Source organism: Typopeltis vanoorti, chromosome 8, assembly GCF_054136105.1.
Source record: "Typopeltis vanoorti isolate ZY-2024b chromosome 8, IOZ_Tvanoo_1.0, whole genome shotgun sequence".
NCBI lineage: Eukaryota > Metazoa > Arthropoda > Arachnida > Uropygi > Thelyphonidae > Typopeltis > Typopeltis vanoorti.
In genome coordinates this window covers 127,796,029-127,822,970 of record NC_143556.1, presented here as the reverse complement: position 1 = coordinate 127,822,970, position 26,942 = coordinate 127,796,029, and the positions used below count along the sequence as shown (strand labels likewise).

Here is a 26,942-nt window from a genome sequence, read left to right as displayed (position 1 = left end):
CAGTTTGTAGTTACAATAAATCATGATATGATGACATGCAGCCCCAGCTGACTGTTGATACAAAGATAGTCACAGGGTTGAATTTTTAACCTGACTGTCTTCGAACTGTCTGTCTGCTGTCAGCACCCTGCAGGTTAAACTCTTTCTCGTCAGAAAAAAAATTACTATTTTCCACTGATCAGGAGTCCATTTGGCATACTATTTGCACCAATTTAATTGAGCCAATCTCATTTTTTTTTTGGTTAATAAGGACTTCTTTTTAGGGCACTTGGCTATCGGTCTCCCTGTTGAGTCTTCTCCTGACAGTTACAGAACTTGTAACTGTCAACTCCTGTTTGTTCTTCCCAGTCCTGTGTCAGTTCTCTGGATGATACACTGCAATTCTTGAGGCAGAACCACTTTAGAACTCTATCATGGCATGGTGCAGACAGTGGCTTTCTTCCTGTTCCCTTCTTCATTTCAGCAGATCCAGTAGTCAAATTCTCAGCCAGTCAAATGATCTGGGGCTGCATGTCCTCATATCATGATTTATTGTAACTACAAACTGCATCTTCATTTTTGACAGTAGCCCGTACCACAATAGATTGACTGCAGGACAACCTTTTAGCTATTTCACAAGAGAGGAATAGCCTTCTCTATTCAAAGCTTAAATCACACTTTTTCTGTAAGGTGTTAACTATACATAACTAGCCATAGCAATCTCAGCCCAAAAATGTGAAATCTAGCTCTTGCTATCTATTTTTGGCATAAAAAATTCTGATGCAAAGTAGCAACTATTACATTATACAGAAACCCATGAGAATGATAAATGAGGTAATACAACAAAATATCTAATGATAAAACAATGAAAATGACCATTTAGCTACTAAAAACTATATTTATGTAAGGTGATGCAGTTTTTATGAACTGCTGATCAAAAGCTAAACAAGTTCTAATAAAATAACTTTATTTTATATTTGATTAATGAATTTCAAAATACTTTTTAATTACTTAGCAAATTCTATGACTTCCAAACCATCTGGAAAAGTTGTTTGTACAGTACCTTCCTCTGCATATTTATAAACCTAGATAAGAAAGTATTTACAGCATTACTTTTTTTTATTCTATCTTTTTTTGTTGCATGTATGCATAATAAATCATTTAATCAGTTCTGGTTACACTATTCCTTGAGAAAAGCTCCAGTTAAGCTGTCAACATCTCAGTTATCAAATCAAAGCTGAATTATGTACTCACTTAAATATTCAACTCTAAAATAATTTTACTTCAAGCTTTTGAAGATCAAATCTGATATTTCATAATGGAATTATGAAGTAGCTATAAACTGAATATCCACATCTAAATTCTTAGAATTCAGATATTAAAAGAAAACTGATTGTAAACTAAAATATCTAGAACTTTATACAGGATTGTAAAGTTCAAAAGTTGCTTTAATAAATGTTTTAATATTTACTGAAAATGCCAACTACATTTTGCTGTTCTTACCCATGTTGAGTGAGACAAGATATTCAATGAATGGATTAAAAAAAATATAAAAGAGTAAACTTCTAGGCTACATGTTTTTATAAATACAGAATGTTTTATAAATAAAAAATGCCAACTGCACATAATACAGCTGAAGTCCTTTGCTATATAAAACTTAAGTCCAAACTGTAAATTGCTTAGTTTCACAGACTACCAGAGGTACATAAACCTATGTTATCTCATCTCACCTTCCTTTTTCCCCCTTTAACATGTGGTGTCGAGGGTTTATTAATCATCGGACACTCAAACCATTCACAGGATAAGGTGATCAGCCCTATGCCCCAATGTATCCTATGTCTGTAGTGTTAAGTTCTAAAGGCCAGTTTGCCTGCTTTGCAGGATGAAAAACCCCAGGATAAACTAGGGGAAAAAATCCTGCTGTCCATGCCCAAGACCAGCTAACTTGGCTATGGCTGAGGAAGATCCTTCAGCTCCTCACATCACCGACAGGAATCGATCCTTGGCCACTTCTCCTCCAGGCATATGGTTGAGAAGTGCACAGCCACCAGGTTAACCATGCAGACTAAACCTATGTTACCACTTTGAAAAATAAGCATGGTACATATACAATCATGCTGTGTTTACAAAGATATACAGATCCACAGTGTTGGTAATCATTGAGCGAGCACTATTTCACAGAAACCTAAATTATACATACATGCATGCACACAATCTACCTTTCCAGGTATACTATTCCACTAGTTTGTGATTCAAGTCAGATATTTCATTTCCACGTATCAGTGATACACTAATACATGGAAACGAAATAATGGTTTTATTTCGTTTCCATGCCTAATGTTCCAATTCAGCCGAAAGGTATTTTAGTTGTGATCAGGCCTATATTCAGGGTAGTGATGCTTTTCCACACAATTTTTCCTCAAACTATGTTGCAGCAACATCTACAATATGATACAGTACATTGTTGTTAAAAGAGACAAGGGTCCTGTTCTGTAAAACTGCCACAAGGCAGAAAGCATTGCACTGTTCATTCGTGTTATGTATCTATCAGCATTCATCATTTCTTTGGATTGGTAAGAGTGAGTGTAGTGGATACCTGAAGAACAGCTTATGACTAAACACATCATACAAGTTGTAGAGCTTGAGAGCAGAAGATTCTTCAGGTACGAATTCTTATTTCTGGTTGTAGTGTATCCACACTTACCCTTGCCAACCCATATGGAAAAGGATGTAGCGTGAACAGTTAGTTCACATCACAGATATCACAACTTTCTACAGAGTAGTTATGATATTAACAAAGTACTAGATCAGTACTCTTGACTGCCATTGGTGATGTTTGCCAAATCTGCAGCTCTTGCATACTACTAATCTGAACTTCTGTAGACTTTGAACTCCTGATAAAAGTTTTCAGACTGGACCTGAGGAAACTCAAGAATTCCATTCCATACTATCCTTTGATACAGAATGGAAGCGCACTGCATGCAATCAATTGGTGAGTAAAATTCTCTGAAATCTCAGGGGTACCAATTTGCAGCAGTGCTCTTACTCTTTCACCATCACCAATTCTTAGAAATAAATTTCCCATTCCACTAATCTCACTTAAAAGTTCTTGATGTATATACCATGGATGTGTTTTATGAATTATAGATCTTTCTACGCAACAAATAGAAAATGTTATATTCAGGCAATAACAATCAGAGAAAAGAAGGAGTAGCTATATTATTCAACACTAATTGCAAGGATAGAATGGGAGGCAATATCAAGTAGAGTGATGAGGGCAAATATCAGAATGGGGAACTTCACAACGACACTTATTTGTGCCATGGTCCAACAGAAGGTTATACTGGAAGAAATGGAGGAATTATTTGAGGCATTAGAGAAGGTAGTTGACACAATGAAAGAGGAAAAGTTGGTCCTTATTAGAGATCTAAACAGCAGAGTAAAAAATGTTCACCAGACATATTTTGGGAAAACTGGAGAAAAGGGCAAGTTAATAATAATAGTAAGTGCCTACTAAATTTCTGATCGGTACGTGAACTATTTATTATCAACACCATGTTCTAACATAAAAATGTGCACAAATCCACATGGAGAGAAAATGTAAGAAATAAGAAAAGTCTTACTGACTGTGTTATAGTTGATAGCAATGTTTTCCCACTGGTTCAGGACACAAGAGTATACAGAGGATTTGAAATAGGAAGTGATCACTATTTAGTTTTGAGCAGGTTAAAACTGAATTTCATATTGAAAAGAAGACTGTGTTAGAAAGTTTTAAAATGAATCAAACTTGAACAGATTTCAAATGTGAACTGTAGACTCAAAAACACAAACATCATCACAAGAACCAAACCTTGAAGATTCAATAGCAAACATCGACTGATTCAGCCAGAGAGGCATGTGGTGAAGTTGTTTGTGAAGATAATATCATCAACAAATTCCTGACAGGGCACCTGTCAGGAATTTGTTGATGATATTATCTTCAGTTTTCATGTCACCTTTTATCATCTCCAATTCCTTTTACAGTACTTTTTCCTTCATTTCTAGACTTTTTTTCAATAGCCTCCAGAATAGTTTGCTACCTTCCAGATATTTTTCTACATTCTTATCCAAGTCTTTCCATGACTTTTGCTTAGCTACTTTTACACAGTACTTTGTTTCTTACATTTTCTTTTGTATTTTCTCAGAGCACAAGCTGACTAACTTGTCAGGCACTTTTAATATGCTTTCTTCTTTTCCTTGATTGCCTCATTAACTTCATGAGTCCACTTGTGCTCTGAGAAAATACAAAAGAAAATGTAAGAAACAAAGTACTGTGTAAAAGTAGCTAAACAAAAGTCATGGGAAGACTTGGATAAGAATGTAGAAAAATATCTGGAAGGTAGCAAACTATTCTGAAGGCTATTGAAAAAAAGTCTAGAAATGAAGGAAAAAGTACTGTAAAAGGAATTGGAGATGATAAAAGGTGACATGAAAACTGAAGATATTATCATCAACAAATTCCTGACAGGTGCCCTCAAGGGGTATACAAGATATGATAGTACTATATCAAAAATTCATATCATTACTAACTTCCAATCTAAAATTTTCTTTCAAATCAATCTGTTACCTGTCAAGACTCCAACATTATCACATATTATATTTCTAACTTCCAAGGCTATTTTTACCATATCAGTCCACCTATATTTGGTCTTCCTCTGTGTCTTTTACCTGCCAACCTGGCAGAGAAAACTTGTTTAGCCAATCTTCCCTCTCTCATTCTGTTTAAGTGACCATACAACCCGAGAATAGATCTCCTAACACATCCCTGGATGCTAATAATGTCAAGTTGTTTCCTAATAGCCTAATTTTTTAATATGATATTGCCATTGATGCTATCTGTTCACACCCCTAATCTTTCTCAGGACTCTCATATTTGAGGCCTCTAGTCATTGGTCAAGTGTTTTACTTCTAACCCAGCTGTCAGATCCATAAGTTAAAATTGGTTTGAACATTGTCTTGTATACAGCTAATTAAGTGTTTAGACTAATTTCTCTCTTATTCCACATAAAATTATGCAGTTGACTTCTTACCTTGCCAGTTGTGTTGATATTTTCAATGTTTCTGCCTATTTTCATTGTCTTTCTCATGTTATTGCTAACCTTCATACCATATCTATTACAACAGTTATTCAATTTAGTCAGGGAATCTTGCAGACATGTAAAAGATTTATTTAGAAGTATAGCATCGTCTGCACAAAGCAACGAGCTGATATTAACATCTCCGATTTTGATATGAGATTTAATACCACTTTAATTCATAATGTGATCGATATAGATAATGAATAACAGAGGGGATAATGTACATCCTTGTCTGACACCAGATTTAACATTAACCAACTTCCTGTACTTCATACAATTCTAACTGCTGACTTACAACTGAAAATAAATATGAAGTATTGCTTGATATAATGCCCCACTGACACCATACAACTGTAGCATATTGAATAGCTTCTCTCTTGGCACCTTGTCAAATGCCTTTTCCAATTCCACAAAACTTAAATAGAGATCTTTGTTATATTCCCATGATTTCTCAACTATATGTCGTAAAGTGAAAATCTGATCTTGGCAGCCTCTATTTGGCCTGAAACACCAGTTTGTTCTTCACCAAGCTTCTCTTCCACAATCCTCTTCTCAACTGTTTCTCAAATATACTTGATTAAATCCTACCAGGAACACCCATTAGGGAAATACCTCTGGGATTCTCACATTGTTTTATTTCCCTTTTTATATATGGGTACTCTACTCCATTTATCTGAAATTCGTCCCTCTGTCCAGGCCTTCTGAACTATGCAGTGCAGTGCAGCCACTGTAAGACTTTTATACCTGTATACTTGAGCATTTCTGCTCAAATATCACCTACTCCTGCTGCCTTTCCACATTTTAAGCGTTTGATGGTTTTTTCTACTCAAATATGGATATGCATTCCTATGTATTCCTCTTTTTTACCACTGCGCTGTAATCACTGCTTGTTTCATTTAGCAATTTTTCAAAGTAATTATTACTCCATACTTCAAGGATATCTTTTTCTCCTGTTTTCATGTAACTTTATCATCTCTAATTTCTTTTACAGCACTCTTTCCCCCATTTCTAAGCTTCTTCAACAACCTCCAGAATATCTTGCCACCTTCTTGATATTTATTTTCTATGTTCTTACCAAAGTATTCCCATGATTTTTGTTTAGCTTTCTTACATTTGTCTCTGCATTCTCTAAGAGCAAAAGCTGACTTATCTGCCAAGAACTTTTGATCTTCTTTTCCTTCACTGCCTCTTTACCTTCTTGTGTCCACCACAGAGTTCTGATTTTTCAGTCCAAGCAGACAACCTCACCACATGCCACTCTGGTTGAATCAATCAATCAATATTTTCTTCAGGGCTTGCCATTGAATCTCCAAGGTTTGGTTCCTTTTCTCAAACTCTTTCATTTTTTCTTCAATAATGTTGCGTATTTTAGTTTGCAGGTCATATCGAGCTGTTCAACTTTTATCCGCTTTAAAACTTTCTTACGTGTTCTTATTTTCAGTATGGTATTCAATTTTATCCTGCTCAAGACTAAATGGTGATCACTTCCAATTTCAAATCCTCTGTATGCTCTGGTGTCCTGCACCAGGAAGAAAACATCACTATCAACAATAATATAGTCAATGAGACTTTTCTTATTCCTTGCCTCTTCTCTCCATGTAAATTTGTGTGCATTTTTATGTTGGAACATTGTGTTAGTAATAACCAGTCCATGTCCTGAGCAGAAATCCAACAGATGTTTGCCATTAATATTAGTTTGCTCTTTTCTCCAAATTTTCCCAAAATATTTTTGTATGTCTGACAATCATTTCCTACTCCTCTATTTAGATCCCCAACAAGGACCAACTTTTCATCTTTCATTGTGTTAGTTGCTTTCTCTAAAGCCTCAAAAGATTTCTCCACTTCTATCTTAGTAGAACCTTCTGTGGGACCATAGGCACAAATAAGTCTCATTGTCCAGTTCCCCATTCTGATATCTGACTACATTACTCTACTTGAGACTGCCTACCAGTGATGAAGATTAGTCTTGTATTTGGTGTTGAATACTATGGCTACTCCTTCTTTTCCTTGATTGTCATTGCCTGAATATAACATTTTGTATTTATAGCCTCAGAAAGACCTCACTAGTTTTTGTCTTTTTTGTTTCAGTCACCCCTATTATGTCGATCTGGTACTTATCCAATTCCTCAGCTAGCTCCATTTCTTTGTCATTAAGGCTTCTTATGTTGATAGTACCGATCTTGAGTTGGAGTGGGTTTTAGGATTTGTTTCAATAGCTGACTTTTTGCTGTTTGCCCTAGTTCCCTGGCAAAAACAACAGGGGCCGTGTGATGCCCCAGCAGCATGAAATTCTGTCATGTTGTACCATCATTTTATATTGTGATTTAAGCTGATAAAAATACAATTTGGTCAGCTAAATCCCAAATTCCCAGCCCATCCTAATTCATTCAGTATCCAGGTGCACCTAACAGGGTGCACCACAAGAAGGTGAGAATTGTACATTAGGTCAAAAGCCCTGGTCGGTTCTCGACATTCCTTTAAAGACTATGTGGAGGTCTCCTCTCAGTTATACAGCTTTGACCCTTAAGCCCCCCACCCAAAGATAAATATCAGGGGCGTATATTCAAGGTGTGCTAGATGTGCAGTGCTCATCCAACGAATAGCTATATCACCAATGTTATATTTTTGCATTTGTTCCCATTAAAGATTGTGCTAATTGTTTGCAGACTTCGCGTGATTACTAAAAGTAAACACAATATACTAATGCTTCATGAAGAGGGCGGTGTTCACCATGTAAACACAGCCCCACATTCGTGTTAATATCCCAGGTGTGAGTTTCAAAATACATACACTTTTGAACCCTTTTGAAAAGATATACAGATAGCGCTGCAGGTTAAATTCTTAGTGCTCTAGTAGTTTTAAACTGCTCAGAAGGCGAGGTAGAGTGAGCTCTGAGACAACAGCACCAAGAGGCTATGATTGGTTATTGTGTCAACCAATCCAATTGAATGTTGTCATTTGTCATAAGTTGCTGTTTTTGTTTTCTGAGTGTCATCTGTTTTTGCGTGAGTAAAGTGTGAAATGACGTGGTAGGCAAGTTTTAATATATAATTTTCGATAAATATCTTATATTTTTTGTCCATGTTGAAAGTTTATTTTTCACTTGGTTAGAGTATAATAAATTTAGTTTAATCCTTTATCCAAGTGTGAGCAAACAAAGTTTGCGCCTGAAAGTATCTTCAGGACTGGGGTAAGGTGGTACAACACCAGGGAAACTCGTTGCAAAGGTGGAGCAAGCTACCAACACTCCTCTCTCAGTATCTCCTATAATGCAAAACACATCAGCTTGGGCCTGGCTCCCACTGAAGAGACCTCAATAAAGGTCGAAACTAGTCTGGGTAGTGGCCCTTCCCTTAATGCATAACATTAGACATATCCGCAAGGAGATGTGTTTTGCATTATAGGAGATACTGAGACAGGAGTGTTGGTAGCTTGCTCCACCTTTGCAACGAGTTGCCCTGGTGTTGTACCACCTTACCCCAGTCCTGAAGATACTTTCAGGCGCAAACTTTGTTTGCTCACACTTGGATAAAGGATTAAACTAAATTTATTATACTCTAACCAAGTGAAATATAAACTTTCAACATCTTTCTCTAAATCCAGAGTAATTTATTAAAAAAGGGTGGCACACCATTTGGCAACTCCTATAGGTAGAGATGACCTGCGAATGCTTCTGCCTGGTATCTCAGCTTGGGCCTGGCTCCCACTGAAGAGACCTTTTTTTAGCAGCCCTGAGAGAAAGCTCCATGTTCCAGTCTTTCTTCAAACCTGTTCTAGCGGATTCCAGCAACAGTTTAGGAGAACCGAAAAGAGAGCTCCGATTGAAGTCCTGCCTTGGTAAGATTCCTTTGTTCTTTTTGTGGTTTTTTTTAGGCCTATACACGGCATTCCGCTATTTTATAGGAATAGACTATCCTTGGAAAGTCTTCTTCGTTTCTTTCGTTAAATAATGTCTTCGGTTTTACCGAGGGTAAGAACCCTCGGGTTCGAAATAGATACAGAGATCAAGAAGAGGACGTTTGCTAGAACCATTATTGATAAAGTAGGGGCAGACAAAATTTCCGGTTTCACACCTTATGGGGGTGGAAGATTTCAGGTTGTATGCACGGACGTTGCAACACGGGAAAAACTGCTGAATGGAGTAGAATGCAAAGGGAAACTTTATCATCCTTTTGTGGTGGGAAGCGTTTCCAAAACAGTTAAAATTGATCGATTCCCGCTCGAATATTTAGAAGACAGGGATGTAATAGTAAAAGTCTTCTCGAAATGGGGAGCCATCCGGGATATAAAAATTGGCACGGACGCTGATTTTCCTCAGTGGAAGTCAGGAGAAGTTTCGTTCTCGATCATGATGAAGAAATCCCAAACTTTGTCATGATCGGGTCAGCCAGGGTAAAGGTCAGTTACCCGGGCGTAAAAAGACAGTGCTTTCGGTGCGGATCACTGGAACATTTAGGCGCGGACTGCCCCAAGAACAAGTGCAGGAACTGCATGGGGGCAGGACATGCGCTAGCCCAGTGTGAAGCACCTTGTCTGAAATGCAAGGATACTACCCACAAAGTCAACGTTTGTCCTAGCAGGACACACGCCGAGAGAATAGGAGGTGCCATTTCGCCAATTCCAGCAAATATTTCAACCAAGAGCTCAGAGCCTACAAGTCATGACTACCTGACTGCAGATAAGACAGTGACAGAAATTACCACTATAGATCCTGACGTTTTCCCAGCACTTACAACCCCAGTTATGGTGATAACAAATGACAAAATTCAACCACCTACTGGCAACAAGACAGAAAGAAAAACAGAGAAAAAAGAAAAACGAAATGCTAGAAAAATCATCGAAACCGAGGATGAAATGGAAACGGAGAATAACACCAATGCCACCAAACGACCTATCACACCAGAAGAAGAAGAAGAAAATAAAAGAACCAAACCAAATTACGACAGCCCAGCAGAAACGTCAAGTTCAGAGGAGGAGGAAGAAAAAGGAAATAAAACAGACACCTATTTAGAAACAGATGAACAGGAACAAAGAGACGATCTAAGACCCATAGGAGAATCCCACAATCCTGGAAAAAAATCTCATAGAGGAATTCCAGGCAAAGCTGAAACAAAAGCAATATCAGAACCGACAAAGTTCCCTCACGCAACGGCCAATGCACCTATATTGCATCTCTTAAAAGATTTCCCCGAGGAGGAGGCGAGACTATGAAAAGCAATAGAAACATTCGGAGACATTCAACTGATACTCACAGGACAAAACGGGCCAAGAGTCGTCAGTGCAGAATGGAACGACGTGTTTGTCGATAATATAGATGAAATCACTCCTGAAAAGATCATTGGTCTTATCGATGCAGAGGACGACATGGGACTAGCACTGCACAGAGGCCTCTACATGCTAAACCACGTCCGTGGAGACAAATTAGCAGATCTCATCATCAAAACCCACAACAATAGACAGCAGGAGGATTTAAACCTCGCCTAACAAGTCAGTCGACTCCTAGTATCGATCTGCCAGAGGGGAAAAAAAAAAAAAAAATTCTGGTTTGTTTTTTCTTCTTTTTGTCCCCTTTCAGATTAGAATTTTTGTTGTAAAAAAGGTCTATGTCTATTCCACACAGGAGTGGGTATCCTGAGAACCTGGGCTGCGAAGGCTTACACCGAGGCGGTGCAGCTCCTTGTGGGCTGCATCACCCAGGCCAGGCTCTGCCCCCGCTCTTCTCTTCTCAGTATTAAACTGGTCATTCAGGTTGAAATTTCAGAATTTACCTAGTTTCTAACAAATTGTTATATGTAATTTTTAATGTTATTTACTAGTTCCTCTTTTTCATGTGGTGCTTCTTTCATTTGTTTTTCTCCACTTTCCTCGGGCAGACACCGGAAGAGGTGACTGACCGGGAAAAGCTGAAAAGAACGGATGGAGGGAGATAATGTCGGAGATCTGCTTGGTGCTGACATTTAAGTCAGGCCAAGTAGATCGACTGAGGCCTCTTTTAACTATCTACTACTATCCACTCTATCTTTTCTCCTCCTCTCTCACTATCAAGCTGACTCTCAGCACAACTTTTTTTTAAATCTAAAGAGGCCAGTGATGAAAGGCATGAACTCCCATTCGACCTCAATAAAGGTCGAAACTAGTCTGGGTAGTGGCCCTTCCCTTAATGCATAACATTAGACATATCCGCAAGGAGATGTGTTTTGCATTATAGGAGATACTGAGACAGGAGTGTTGGTAGCTTGCTCCACCTTTGTGTTGTACCACCTTACCCCAGTCCTGAAGATACTTTCAGGCGCAAACTTTGTTTGCTCACACTTGGATAAAGGATTAAACTAAATTTATTATACTCTAACCAAGTGAAAAATAAACTTTCAACATCTTTCTCTAAATCTAGAGTAATTTATTAAAAAAGGGTGGCACACCATTTGGCAACTCCTATAGGTAGAGATGACCTGCGAATGCTTCTGCCTGGTATCTCAGCTTGGGCCTGGCTCCCACTGAAGAGACCTCAATAAAGGTTGAAACTAGTCTGGGTAGTGGCCCTTCCCTTAATGCATAACATTAGACATATCTGCAAGGAGATGTGTTTTGCATTATAGGAGATACTGAGACAGGAGTGTTGGTACTTGCTCCACCTTTGCAACGAGTTGCCCTGGTGTTGTACCACTGTACCCCAGTCCTGAAGATACTTTCAGGCGCAAACTTTGTTTGCTCACACTTGGATAAAGGATTAAACTAAATTTATTATTTTTTGTCCATATTTATAATGGGAAACAGTATTGTAAGCTTCATCCCCCTCTTTCAAATTTTACACCTTTGAATAATTCAAATATACCAAACAAATATAACATTTTCTTTCATTATTGTTTTCTAACATACAGTATCTTAAAATAAACACATTTCTCTCAATCTGTGCAGATTTGGTTACAATTATTTGCATTAGACCAATTAAGATGAGCAATGATGTGTTGTAATCTTAAAACTTTCATACATCGATAAAAATGCAATCATATGGTCAAACCTATGTGAATTTGGTAGTGTGGGTTGATAAACCATGACAGCACACCCAACTGAAATGGGTACGCGATGCCAGTGATAAATACATTCTCGATGTTTAGAGTGATTACTTTAAAAGATTGTTAAATGAAACAAGCAGCATTAACACAGTGATAGAAATGTCACAACTAGAATGCAATCAAGAATACATATCCATACTAGAAGTAAAAAAGCATCTAAAACCTGAAATGCGGAGTAGATGAGCAGCTGGAGTAGATGAAATTCAACCAGAAATTCTCAAATATCATGGTATAAATGTTTTACAATAGTTGAACTGCATAATCCAGAAGGCATGGTCAGAGGATTGATTCCAGATCAGAGTAGAGCTTTTATGGTACCCATCTATAAAAAGTGAAATAAAACAATGTGAGAATTACAGAAGTATTTCCCTACTGGGTTTCCTGGTAAGATTTATGCATGTATACTTGAGAAATGGCTAAGAAAAATAGTGGAAGGGAAGCTTGGTGAAGAACAAGCTGGATTCAGGCAAAATACATGTTGCAAGGATCAGATTTTCACTTTAATACAAATCGTTGAGAATCTTTATTAATATAACAAGGATTAGTATTTAAGTTTCATAGATATGTAGAGGCATATGACAAGGTGCCATGAGGAAAGCTCATCAAACGCTACAATTGCTATGTAAATGGAACATTATACATAGCAATAGTCTATATATAAAATTTAAGTCAGAAGTTAGAACTGAAGAAAATACAGGAAGATGGCTTGATGTAAAATCAGGTGTAAGACAAGGATGAACATTATCTCCACTGTTATTCATTATCTATATGGATCACATTATGAAGGAAAGTGGTATTAAATCTGATATCAAAATTGGTGATGTTAATCTTAGCTCTTTACTTTATGCATATGAGATTATACTTGTGAATAAATCCAGCACAAGTCTGCAAGATTCCCTGACTAAAATGAATAAATGTTGTAATAGATATTGTATGAAGGTCAGCAATAACAAGACAAAGACAATGAAAATAGGCAGAAGCACTGAAAATATCAACTGCATCATGAATGAAGAAACTACAGAACAAGTAAAACATTTCAGCTATTCAGGCACAATATTTAGTGAAGATGGCAAATTAAATATGGAAATAGACAACAGAATAAGCAAAGCAGTTATAGTAGACAGGCAACTGAATAAATTTATAAGGAATAAGAGAGAAATTAGCCAAAATATTTAGCTAGCTGTATATAAGAGAGTGTTTAAACCAATTTTAACTTATGGATCTGAGAGCTGGGTTAGAATTAAAACATTTGAAGAAAGATTGGAGACCATAGATATGATAGATCTGAGAAAGATTACTTGAATGAACAGATGGCATCAATGGCAGTATTGTATTAAAGATGAGGATATTAGGAAAGAAGTTGCCATTGTTAGCAGAGTATCTTAGGTCGTATGGCCACTTAAACAGAATAGGAGAGGAAAGATTAGCTGAACAAGCAATGTTTGCCAGGATAGCAGGAAAAAGACAAAGAGGAAGACCAAGATTCAGGTGGATTGATACAGTAAAGACTGCCTTAATAGACAGAAATATAAGATCTGATAATGTTGGGGTCTTCACAGATAGATTAATTTGGATGAAAATTGTTGATCAGAAGTTAGTAATGGTGTAACTTTTTCATGTAGTACTATCATAAAATCTTGCACCTCTGAGGGTGCAAGATATGATAGTACTTATGATATATAAACATATGAACAATTTGATGATTTTTTCCTTCTCTAATGAAAACTTTTATTAGTGGTTCACACATAACTAATTTCCTTTTCATTTCCAAATTGTCTTAAATACAGAAAAAAATATCCAGAGGAAAACCAAGTTCAATTTGGACTGATGAAGTTAGTCCTGCCCTCAGTAGACCTAAATGTAAACATGAGATTAGATTAATTTGGAATGAAACTGTTGATAAGAAACTAATAACTGTGTAAACATAATACTACGTGATGAAGTTGACTATCACAGTATTCTATACATTCCTTGTGGGTATATGACAGGAACTTGATTGTGATATGAGTTTCATTAAAATTTAGTCTTAGCATTATGTTAGATAGTTAATATTACTGGAGAAGTTTCCATTAATATTGTTATTTCTTTTCTGCACTGTGTACTCAGTTATAAATGAGCCAGAGTAATTATATATATATACAGTCATTCCTCGACTTACATCGGGGTTCCATTCCATCAGCAGGACGTAAGTCGGTTTGGACATAAGTCGATACATTAAGTCAACAGAGTTATAGGGGTTAAGGACTTAACAGTAATAAGTATACTGTCAATTTAATTTTTAAACCTTATTATAAAACTGTACTGTGCATTACTGCTATTATAATACAGGAGAATAATCACCCAAATCTTCCTCCACAATCACATCTTCTTTACCTTCCCCATGTGAAGGACCAGGCTGTGGCTCTTCTGGTGTAACCTTTGTTTTTTTTATGAAAATGTCCGATGTGCTTTGCTTATTCATCTTCTTCTTTTCATCATAAATTTATTTATAGCAAGCAAATGCATCATGCATTTTCCTTTCTACTAATAAGTAGTGTTCAACATTGGTGTCCATGTCTTCAGCCACTTTGAGAACATTCTGCAAGATCCTTCACTGTGAATTGTTTAACTACAGCTCCTTGTTTCTCTTTTTCATCTTCCTTTTCTCATTCTTCCTCTTCTGCAACACATTCTTCCTCCAGTCCAACCAATTCTTCATTGGTCAACTCTTCAGGGGACACTTCCTTAATTAGCCTGGTCATTTTCTTAATTAGCATAAATGGCTTGTGAAAAAGTTCTCTGTAGATAATAAACACTACTACTAGAACTCCTTGATCCATCGGTTGGATCAATGAAGTAGTGTTTGAAGGGAGAAACATGACCTTGAACTTGGTGAGGATCACCAATATGACAGATCTGGAGCATTATCTAGAATTAATAAATTTTAAATTCTACATTTTCTTTCACACAACAGCTTTCCATTTCACTCACATAACAGTTGATTAAGGCACCGGCAAACAATTTTTGAGTCATCCACGACTTCTTATATATCCTCTAATGAACTGGAAGAGTATGCTTCCTAATGTTTCTGAAGGCTCGTGGATTCTCACTGTGCCATATCACAAATGGTTTCAGTTTATATCCAGACACATTATCCCCGACAGAATCGTAACATGGTCGTTAAAAGCTTTGAAACCAGGCATAGATTTTAGCTTTTTGTGGACAAATTGTCTGCTCGGGCATTTTTTTTTTCGAAACAAGGAGGTCTCATCCATATTAAATATTGGCTGTGGCAAATAATTTTCCTCCGTAATAATTTTATCCAATTTCTCCATGAACTCCTTGACAGTCTTCTCATTGGCACTTGCAAATTCACCATACATTTTCACATTATGCAGTGCAAAACTGCTGCTTGGATCTCATGAACCAACCAGAAGCAGCATTGAATTCATAGTCATAATCAGGTCCTGCTTTCTCCTTCAACATGTTGAACAGACTTCGTGCCATAGTGGTTATGGTCATAATGCTAAGGGGTATGCGCTTTTGGTTCAGGTCCTCTATGCATGATGGAAGTAGTTTTTCCAATCACTGATAGGATTTTGTCATTGCTTTGTCACTGTCATTGAATTTGCAACTTCATTTCACGATCAATTGCTTGCCTCTTTTTCTGTGATTCTTCACTACTTTTTTTTAACTGGGCATGTAGGGGCCATGTTTTACAAAATACCATGAAATATTTAACAATAAACACAAATAACATATTTTTCAAACACAAAATCAACAGAGGAACTGTTGAAGCCAAGTGCCGAGGGAGGTTGCCGCTGAATGCGCTGTTGCCACTGCATTGTTGCTATATAATCTTTTTACTTTATGCTTGTTTGTTCGAAAGTATAATTGAAAATGTTATTTATTTCATTATTGGATCATGGACGTATCTTCGAAAGGACATAAGTTGAGGGATGACTGTATATGCGAGTATGTATGTATACACATATACCCATGTGGACTCTCATTGTACCTCTGGGCAGAAATTTTGTTCTTGGACAATATGTTATTTTGAACAGCCTGATCTGCTGAATCGAGATGTAAAGAGCATTCAGATCTCATCTGCATTCAAAAAAACATGGGAAGTCAGAATTGGATTGCCATGGCTTAATTTCTTATCACAATATTAAACGGTATTAATTATGGACACAACTGAAGTAAAAACTTTAATTTAAAAGAATTTCTCAATGTTTTGACCTTCACATTAAAATAATCAATATATATATATATATATATATATATATATATATAAAAAGATAAGCCGAAATTTGAAATGTTTTTATGTCAAGTTTTTTGTCTTACCAGCACAGAACTTGGGGGGGGGGGGTGCCCCAGTGTGTGTGTGTGTGTGTGTATACAGGATGGTTCAAAATTTCACGTACAAACTTGAGGAGAGGTAGAGAACAACAAAATCAACTATATTCACATATGAAAGCGCTGTTCGCTGGAGCAATTGGGGCCTTCCTCATTCAAGCTTTCGACATTGTACGAAGAACATGCATTGTTTTATGAACGCTGAGATGGTAGACATGCAACTCGTTTACCATATTATGTATCCAACTACTATTGAATTGTTTAGTTATGCCTAATAAAGTTTTTTACACTACTTACTGCTTTGTGTCCCTGTTAGTACCTTCCGGTGGCGTTTCCAGTCATGCTTTTCTATGTGAATATAGTTGATTTTGATGTTCTCTACCTCCCCTCAAAGTTTGTACGTGGAATTTTGAATCACCCTGTATGTGTGTGTGTGTGTGTGTGTGTGTGTGTGTATATGTATATATATATATCTACACAACCACATATATACTGTCTGACCACAGATATGAGATCCTCAGCTGGCAATGTGCCAAGAAGAGTCAATTCATGTTGAAGGAGAGAAAGGAATAAGGCTATGTACGAATTTGTTTCCAACATGCAAAATCACATGCTTTATACATAAATTTTCCAACTGTTGTACAAGGAAAATAGTTATCGCTTTAAAAACTATAATTTTCATAAAAGAATAGCTAATTTTCTGACGTATAAGAATAAACAGTCATCCCATGAAAAACGCACTGATTACCCTATTATTGGGATGGATTTGCCTTCTTTTAACATGTGCAAAAGTGTCGAGGGGGGGCTCGCATCTGTGGGCTCACAGTGTGTGTGTGTATGTACACACACACACACAGACAAGGGGAGGAAGTCTGGAAAGTTCTGATAAACAATTAGCAAAAATGATATTAAAGCAACTGATATAATCATAAGAAAGAATATATGAGAATATAAGAACATACAATACTTTCATAACTCTGTCACTCGATAAAAATGCAATTGTACGGTCAAATTTGGATGAAAATGTATGTTCTTTCTTGTGGTTATATCAGTTGCTTTAATATCATTTTTGTTCTAGGTGTTTATCAGAACTTGCTAGACCCCCCCCCCTCATATATTTAATTTATGTGTGTGTGTGTGTGTGTGTATACCCACACATATACATTCATCTATATGTATATACCCATGCAGACATGCACACAAAGAGATGCAAGCTCTTGTAGGATGATTAATGTATTCGGATGCATCTGCAGCAATTGTTTTGTAGATCAATAGTGTGAATTTCTCTAAGGAGAGTAATGCTAAATTACGAATGTGTTTTTTGTAGTGATATGTGGTTTTGTATATATGTGTCTGAGTAATTATTTAAATATGAGAAATTAATAGCAAGGAGATGTAATAACTGTATTATGGTAGATAAATGAAACTGTAAATTTTATAAATACAGGCAACCCTCGTATAATGTGATATTCGTTACCAACATGCAAAATTTACGATGCGATTTACAAATTGTAGTATCTCTTGTTCAACGCGATCTACAAATTATAGTATCCTTGTTCAACGCAGTACTTATACAACATGATTTCGATACAACGCGGTCTACAAATTGTAGTAACCCTTTATCATTTCATATACTCGTATTTTTCACCGCGCGACTTAAAAATCAAATTTTATCTTCATTAAATTTGTGTCTACCCGTATCGTGCATGTAGTTATAAGTAATGAACTAATATTAGGGGGAATATCATTTAGCATGCATGTACGTCAATTGTTTACTGTACAAAGTGCTTATTGTTGATAATTGTCTTCGTTTTCTGCCAGGAAAGTGCATTAAAAATCATAAGTGTGTTAATCTCAAGCTGAGCACTTTATCATCACCATCAAATTCCTGCCATGTACCCTCAAGGGATTTACAGGACATGATAGTACTACATGAAAATTTTACATCATTACTAACTTCCTATCTACAATTCTCATGGAAAGGCTTAGACATTGGATATACATTCTTACTAAATAGCTTAAGGAAATTACAACGTACAATAGAATATACATTAAAATAAATTTTAATACACTTCCAATATTTCGGTAATGTCACGTTGCCATTATCAGAGGAACTTAAATACAATACACGTGCACGCAAGCACAACACACAGTAAATGAGGAACGAAGCAGGAAGCTAATCTTTCTCCTAAAAGTCCTGATGGTGCCCCCCCACCCCTCCTAGCAGGAAATGTTGGTATTCTTGGCCGATTGGGTTGTAGGTCTTCTGATGTCGGTTTCCCAAATTTGGGGAAGTCTCATGCAACCCAATTTGTTTAGGTTTGGAGATTGTTTCTTAGGGCTGAAGGCTGATTCCATGAAAAGCCTTTCGTATTTGAATTTACTACGGTGTATTATCGTGGCTTTTTTTCCACCGTATTCTATGGCGGGAATCCAGCGCATGGTCTGCAAGACAAGAGTGACTGTATTGGTGAAACCGGATGTAGTCCTTATGTTCCGAAATTCTGATATTGGCTGTCCTGCCTGTTTGGCCAAAGTAGAACAGCTTACAGCTGCAAGGGACTTGGTATACATCAGGTAGGTCTGGGGGTTTGGTCTTTAGTGGAGCGGATAAGGGATGCCAATTTTTTATAAGGTCTGTAACAAGAAGTTAAGTCATGTTTATTTAGGATTTTTGTAATTTTTTCTGAGGTGCCTTGGATATAGGGAATGGTGATGGATTTAGAGTAATCCTTGTTGTGGAGGGGGATTGTGGTTTATTGGTTTCAATATGTTTTGGATTTTTTTGGGGGGATAGCCATTGGCTGAGAAAACATTGAGAATGTGGTTTAGTTCTGTGGTTAGGGCACTGTCATTTGAACAGATAAGTTTAGCCCTGTTGTGTAGTGTCTTAATGACTCCATATTGTTGTGAGGGGGGGGGATTGTTGGTGAATGTACCTGCCTGTATGGGTGGGTTTTCTATAAACTGAGAAAACCAAGATTCCATCAGGCTAGCAGGTGAGTAGTGTGTCTAAGAAAGGAAGGCAGTTGTTTTTTTCTTCTTCTAGGATGAACTTCATTCTGGGGTGTTGGTTGTTTAAGTGTGTGTTAGGAAGGAGAGGAGTGCATCGGAGCCATGTGGCCAAATAGCAAACACATCATCAACATAGAAGCCATATGGTTGGTTTTTTGTGGGGCAGAGTTTAAGGCTTTCTCTTCAAACGTCTCCATATAAATGTTGGCCAAGTGTGGGGAGAGTGGAGAACCCATGGCTGTCCCCTCTATTTGTTTGTAGAATTTTCCTTGCCAAACAAAATAGCCTGAGTTCATTGTGAATATGCTTGGATTAGCTCTAAAGATTCTTTGAGTGGGACATTTGTGAATAGGGAGGATACATCAAAACTGACCATTACGTCAGTGTGTTTGAGTGTAAGGTTTTCTATGCTTGCTTTGAAGTGGGCTGAGTTTTTTATGTGTGAAGGTCAAATGTTTAGCTAGTTTGTATGTGGGGGAATCAATGCCATCCACTATGGGATGTAATGGCACATTTTCTTTATGTATTTTTGGGAGTCCATATATACGGGGGGGTATGGAGTTAAACGGTTTTAATTTGTTAGTGACTTCTACAGGCCACGAAGTGATCTTAAGGAGCCTGTGGAGTTTTCTAATTTGTGAGTTGGTGGGATTGTACTCGATACAGAGGTAAGTAGCCTGATCTAATAATAGAGCATTCAGCTTACCTGTGTAATCCTTTTGGTTAAGCAATACTGTGGCATTCCCTTTATCCACTTTGGTGGTTATTAATTCCTTGTTTTTCTTTAATTCTTGCAGAGATTTAATTTCCTTATTGGGCATGTTGGTTTTTGGTGGTTTTGCTTTGGTCAAAACACAAGCTACATCCAGTCTAATATTGTTGGCAACGTGGTTTAGAAGGTGTCGAATCCCGCATTCAATTTGTATCATAATGTCTTCAGCAGGTATTCTACTGGGCGCAATAGCGAAGTTGTGGCCACGTGAGAGAGCGTCAAGTGCTTCAGGTTTATCAGAACTTGCTGGACCCCCCCTCGTATATTTAATTTATGTGTGTGTGTGTACCCACACACACATACATTCATCTATATGTATATACCCATGCAGACATGCACACAAAGAGATGCAAACCAACCATACTGCTTCGCTATGTTGATGATGTGTTCGCTATTTGGCCACATGGCTCCTCTCTTTCCTAACACACTTAAACAACCAACACCTCAGAATCAAGTTCACCCTGGAAGAAGTAAAAAACAACTGCCTTCCTTTCTTAAACACGCACACTAGTCACCCATCAGCCTGATGGAACCTTGGTTTTCTGTTTATAGAAAACCCACCTATACAGGCAGATACATTCACCAACAATCCTCCCCCCCCCCAATCACAACAATATGGAGTCATTAAGACACTACACAACAGGGCTAAACTTATCTGTTCAAATGACAATGCCCTAACCACAGAACTAAACCACATTCTCAACACTTTCTCAGCCAATGGCTATCCCCCCAAAGAAATCCAAAACATATTGAAACCAATAGACCACAACCCCCCTCCACAACAAGGATTACTCTAAATCCATCACCATTCCCTATATCCGAGGCATCTCGGAAAAAATCACGACAATATGGAGTCATTAAGACACTACACAACAGGGCTAAACTTATCTGTTCAAATGACAATGCCCTAACCACAGAACTAAACCATATTCTCAACCAATGGCTATCCCCCCCAAAAAATCCAAAACATATTGAAACCAATAAACCACAACTCCCCTCCACAACAAGGATTACTCTAAATCCATCACCATTCCATATATCCGAGGCACCTCGGAAAAAATTACAAAAATCCTAAATAAACATGACTTAACTTCTTGTTAGACCTTATAAAAAATTGGCATCCCTTATCTGCTCCACTAAAGACCCCCCCCCCCCCCAAACCTACCTGATGTATACTAAGTCCCTTGCAGCTGTAAGCTGTTCTACTTTGGCCAAACAGGCAGGACAGCCAATATCAGAATTTCGGAACATAAGAACTACATCCAGTTTCACCAATATAGCCGCTCTGGTCTTGCAGACCATGTGCTGGATTCCCGCCAGAGAATACGGTGGAAAAAAGCCACGATAATACACCGTAGTAAATTCAAATACGAAAGGCTTTTCATGGAATCAGCCTCAGCCCTAAAAAATAATCCAAACCTAGACTTACCTGGTGTATACTGAGTCCCTTGCAGCTGTAAGCTGCCCTACTTTGGCCAAACAGGCAGGACAGCCAATATCAGAATTTCAGAACACAAGGATTACATCTGGTTTCACCAATATAGCCGCTCTGGTCTTGCAGACCATGCGCTGGATTCCCGCCATAGAATACGGTCGAAAAAAGCCACGATAATACACCGTAGTAAATTCAAATACAAAAGTCTTTTCATGGAATCAGCCTCAGCCCTAAGAATCCAAACCCAAACAAATTTGGTTGCATGAGACCACCCCAAATTTGGGAAACCTACATCAGAAGACCTATAGCCCAATCGGCCAAGAATACCAACTCTGCCCACTAGGGGGCACCATCAGGACTTTTAGGAGAAAGAATAGCTTCCTGCTTCGTTCTTCATTTACTGTGTGTTGTGCTTGCATGCACGTGTCTTGTATTTAAGTTCCTGTGATAATGGCAACGTGACATTGCCGAAATATTGGAAGTGTATTAAAATTTATTTTAACCTCCCAACCGGCTGGTGTGGATGATATAGTCAGCTCTCCCTAGCTTTTTTCATGGATCAAAACTTCGTCGGCATTCTGCCTTTTATCATGCCGTTACCTTCCTCCACCGTTAATCTCGTTATGGCTATTCTATAGCAATTAGTGGATTAACTGTTGCTGAGTGACCTTTGTGTCCCCCTGTCTTTACGTCTATTGTGTTGCTTAGAATTTCATTTACTGTCCTAAGTTATTTGACCTTTCTTGCCTCTAAAATGATTTATTGTGTCTCTTCCCAAAAATTGAAACGAATTTCACATATGGAAAAAAAATCAATCCTGAAATGACCACTGATCAGCTTTTGCAATTAATCTATTTAGTGATAGTAAATTTTGTGTATTTTATTCTACAAATCAGTGCACCGGAAGAGTTGCACTGATTGTTCTTTCACTTTACATATAATAATTGAATAATTTTTTTTTCGAATTTCAGAATTTTCAAATGTTTGCTTTGAAAATATTATGTCAAATATTTATATTTTTAAATAATATTTATTGAAATAAATATGTCCTTTTGCTTTCGTTTCTAGCCAAATAGCATTATATGGATCATCACATTTCAGTTTTAGAAACGATTTTTTGTTATTCATAAAGACAAAATAAAAAAAAAATGTTAAAATGCTAAATTGCATTACTCGGTTTCCGATTGTGTTTTTTTGGTATCAAAAATTTATATCCAATGATATTTTAGCAGTGATTCTTCGCCTTGGTCTTTTATTTATTTATTTATTTGTATTATGCATATTACGATAATATCTAATGCATATCCTCATAGATATGTTGAAAATATGTGAAAAATATCATACACAGAATGATTCAAAATTTTTGCTCATTTTGAAGATTTTCTAATGCTTCCCCCCCCCCTCCTTATTTTCTCCTGGAACTCAATTGCATAACTACTCTAAATTTCTATACAGGTTTGAAAGCTTTTCTAGACAGTATTCAAAATCAATTACTTCATTTTACCATTTTGACAAAAGATATATGGCAATCAGATTGTACCGCAAAGCTTCTAATTCTGTTCTATTTATTTGCAATCTAAAACCAGCTGTTCTACTGTCTGCTGAAATTATGTGAAATTTTAGAAATAATATGCTATTTTTTCACCATGCAAAATTGTTTATATGCATACCACACAAAAGAAAGTTCAGTAGTATTATTTTTGTTTGTTTTTTTTTTAAAAAATCTAAATATTACTTCTGCTGCTGGAAGCTATTTCTGAAATAATCTACGTCTTATAAATACTTGGTAATATCTTCTTAGCTGGAGGAAAAGTTGAAAGCTTATTACTCTCAGTGCTATTGAGAAGAAAGGGGAGAACACTAAAGTTGCACTAAAGTGCCTCAGGCTGTAGTGCAGAATATGTCAAGAATGTCTTGTTTCCTTTTCGATTGTTGATTACCTATATCCTAACAGAAATACGGACATTTCGTTTACATGCTTATACATTATTTATGCCAAAATAATTGCTTAATTTATAATGATCAGTTTCACTTTTATTATCGAAAAATTAGAAATTAAATCATACAATTATCTTGAAAAAGAGGATTTGAATTATATGTGTTTAATAATCTTCTTTTTTTTTGGGGGGGGGGTATAGACCTAATCAATCTGCAGATATTTCAGATAATTTATTTCATAAATCGTTCACAAGACAGCTGTTACAAACGTAAATCACTTGGGGAACATACCCATTCATTTTAGTGTAAAATAGTAGCAAAGGTTCAGTTACTTTAGATATGTAATCTAGAAGAAAATGTTATGTCTACTGAGATTAGAATCTTATGTGAATTTTTCTGACATGATTTCTCTATTCGTTATAACGTAACCAATTTCCAGATTTTTTCCCTCATGCAGACTCCATGTTATATGCAGTGATTTCTTCTTTGTACTACAAGAAAAAAAAATCAGATAACAGAAGAAAAATATGTAGTATTTTCTTTTCCACTGGCTGAATTTGCAATGTTCTTGCTTTGTGTTTTGAAGAGAAAGTGCAAATGACTTTTTTCTTACTATTTTTGGCATTATAACATCTCATATAATTATAAGAGTGACATTTTACCGTTTTTCTCCCACACGAGAAACAGAAATAAGGTAGTAATAATATTGTTGATCATGTCAAACTTCATTGTAGCAGAACTTTTTATTACAAAACTTTGTAATATATATCTCCGAAACAAGAAATTTGGAACCCATATCACATCAATGTTGAGTGTTGGCAAGGTGAAAATGTTCCCGTTATTATTTATGCTTTAGACTTATTAGCAAATTAGACTTATTTGCCAGGAACTTTTGATATGCTTTCTTCTTTTCCTTTACTGCCTCTTTAACTTCCTGTGTCCACCAGGGAGTTCTGATTTTTTTTATCCTTGCACACAACCTCACCACATGCCTCTCTGGCAGAATCAATCAATGTTTTCTTTTGCCACTGAATCTCCAAGGTTTGATTCCTGTTCTCAAACTCTTTCATCTTCTTTTCATATCCATATCCAGATTTAGTCTATCCTATATAACCAAAATCCAGTTGACCAGCATGGAACAAGGAAGTGCGTTTCTTGTTATAGGCAACTGAGAGGTAGCTACGAACGCGAGATAATCTGATTTACCGTTCTCTTCAGCGTGAGGGTTTATCACACTTTTAATGGACATGACAGTCAAATTGCACTTCTTATCCTGGTTCTTTAAACAGGTGGGCTGAAACATATCCAGATTTAGTTAGACGTCTATAGACATCCTAGCTGTTTGGGAGGTTAATGTATATTCTATTGTACGTTGTAATTTCCTTAAGCTATTTAGTAAGAATTCCTATCTACAATTTTCCTCCAAATCAGTCTGTTACTTGCCAAGACTAAAACATTATCAGATCTTATATTTCTATTGTCTAAGGCACTTTGTGCAGTATCAATCCACCTATATCTTGGTCTTCCTCAGGGTTGTTTTCCTGCCAACCTTGCAGAGAACACTTGTTTTGCTAATCTTTCCTCACCCATTCTATTTAAGTGACCATACCATCTGAGATTTGCTCTGCTAATGCATTCCTGAGCACTTTATTTCCTACATAATTAATATGTAATGCTTATTTTTATGTAAAAAATTCTTTTAATAGTAATGGCCACTAAAACTGAAACGAAAGGGAAAAACCAACATTGAAAAGAAAATTAATTTCTCTCAAATAAAAAAAAAAATCTCGGATGAAAAATGGAGGAAAACCAGGAGTTGTTTGAAGGACTTTGAATCTAAACAAATCAACAATTCAAACGATCAAAGAAAATTAACACAAAATCCGAGAAAGCATTATTGCTGGGTCAAGGTTAAGTGCAAAGTGCATTGCTCGTGTACACGATATTCTAATGGAAAAAATGGAGAAATCACTAATGATTTGGATAGAAGTTTGCACTTAAAAGAAAATTCCTTTGGATGGAAATCTTATTAAACAAAAAGCTCCAAAGTTTATAAACATTTGAAAGATCAAGATTCTTCAGAAGAAAGCTCTAAGCATGGATTTTGTGCCAGTAAGGTTTGGTTCGAAAACTTTAAAAAGCGGTTTTCTTTGTATAATCTTAAAATCCAGGGAGAATCAGCATCAGCAGACATAGAAGCTGCCAGAAAATACCCAGCAGAACCTTTAAAAACCATTGAAGGTGGTTATAGTGCACATTGAAAAATTGCAGCATGGCGGTAAGCAAGGTCTTATTACTGACTTCTTGATAATTAAACCAGCCGAAATAAGCAATGAGAATTATGCAAATGATGTCCAAGAGATTTCAAGTGATGAAATCTCTTGGCAACGTCCGGCCGCTCGTAAATAAGGAACATCTACGAAATGTTAATTTTGAAAACAGTGATGATGATTAAAATATGCACTTTATTTTATTTTGCCTAAAGCATTTATGAATTATGTGCAATGAAGTTTACGTACAATTTGTAATTTTTATAATTTTATAGTATGCATTTGTTTCATAGTTTATATGTTTTTTTAACTTACATGGATTATCTGAATTAAATGAAAATATATTTTTGTTGGATATGTCATTGTTGTTTACATAATTTAAAAAAATGAGTTCGGAACATAACCCTACTTTTTCTATGTGATCGGAGTCTCGCATAACGCGATTTATATAACGCAGCATTTCTATGGAACCTAACATCCGCGTAATACAAGGGTTACCTGTATTCTGTTATTGAATTAGTTTGTTTTCTTGGTCTAAAATTTGTAGAGATATATTGGTTTATTATTTTGTGAAAATAACAATATGATAGCCACAGTCCAACATTTCATCTGGAACTTATTTATGTAACCTACCTATGTGATTTCTCAAATCATGTGACCTGAGGAGGAGGGAGAAGTGAGAGAGAGAGAGATGGCTGTCAAGGCATAGGGGAGCAATATAAGAGAGAGTTACTGCTGTCTTGGTATAAAGTAAACAGCAATAAAGAAGAGAGAAACTGAAGTTTAAATATTGAAGAGGGATCCCCTATAGCTCATTTGGTATTGATGATGTTCTTCGGTTAGAAAGAGCCGGATTCAAATTCCATGTAAGATACAAAGAACCTTTCTCGGAGCTTTTCAACTGAAGCTGAGTCAACTGGTCTCATAAGGAGGTGACAGGGTTTTCATCCTACAAAACAGACAAACTGGACAGGAACATGCAATATACAGTCATAGCAGATAATG

At 36.6% G+C, this 26,942-nt stretch overlaps 1 protein-coding gene across 2 annotated transcripts in view; it reads right to left on the bottom strand.

Moving 5' to 3' along the window:
• The window catches only part of Sas-4 (spindle assembly abnormal 4), a 527,986-nt gene that overhangs the window by 55,123 nt on the left and 445,921 nt on the right, over nt 1-26,942 (bottom strand). For both annotated transcript variants that reach the window (XM_090396928.1, XM_090396929.1), the window contains one exon: nt 991-1,064. In XM_090396928.1, the coding sequence (XP_090253054.1) occupies nt 991-1,064 (74 nt within the window). The remainder of the gene's footprint in view (nt 1-990; nt 1,065-26,942) is intronic.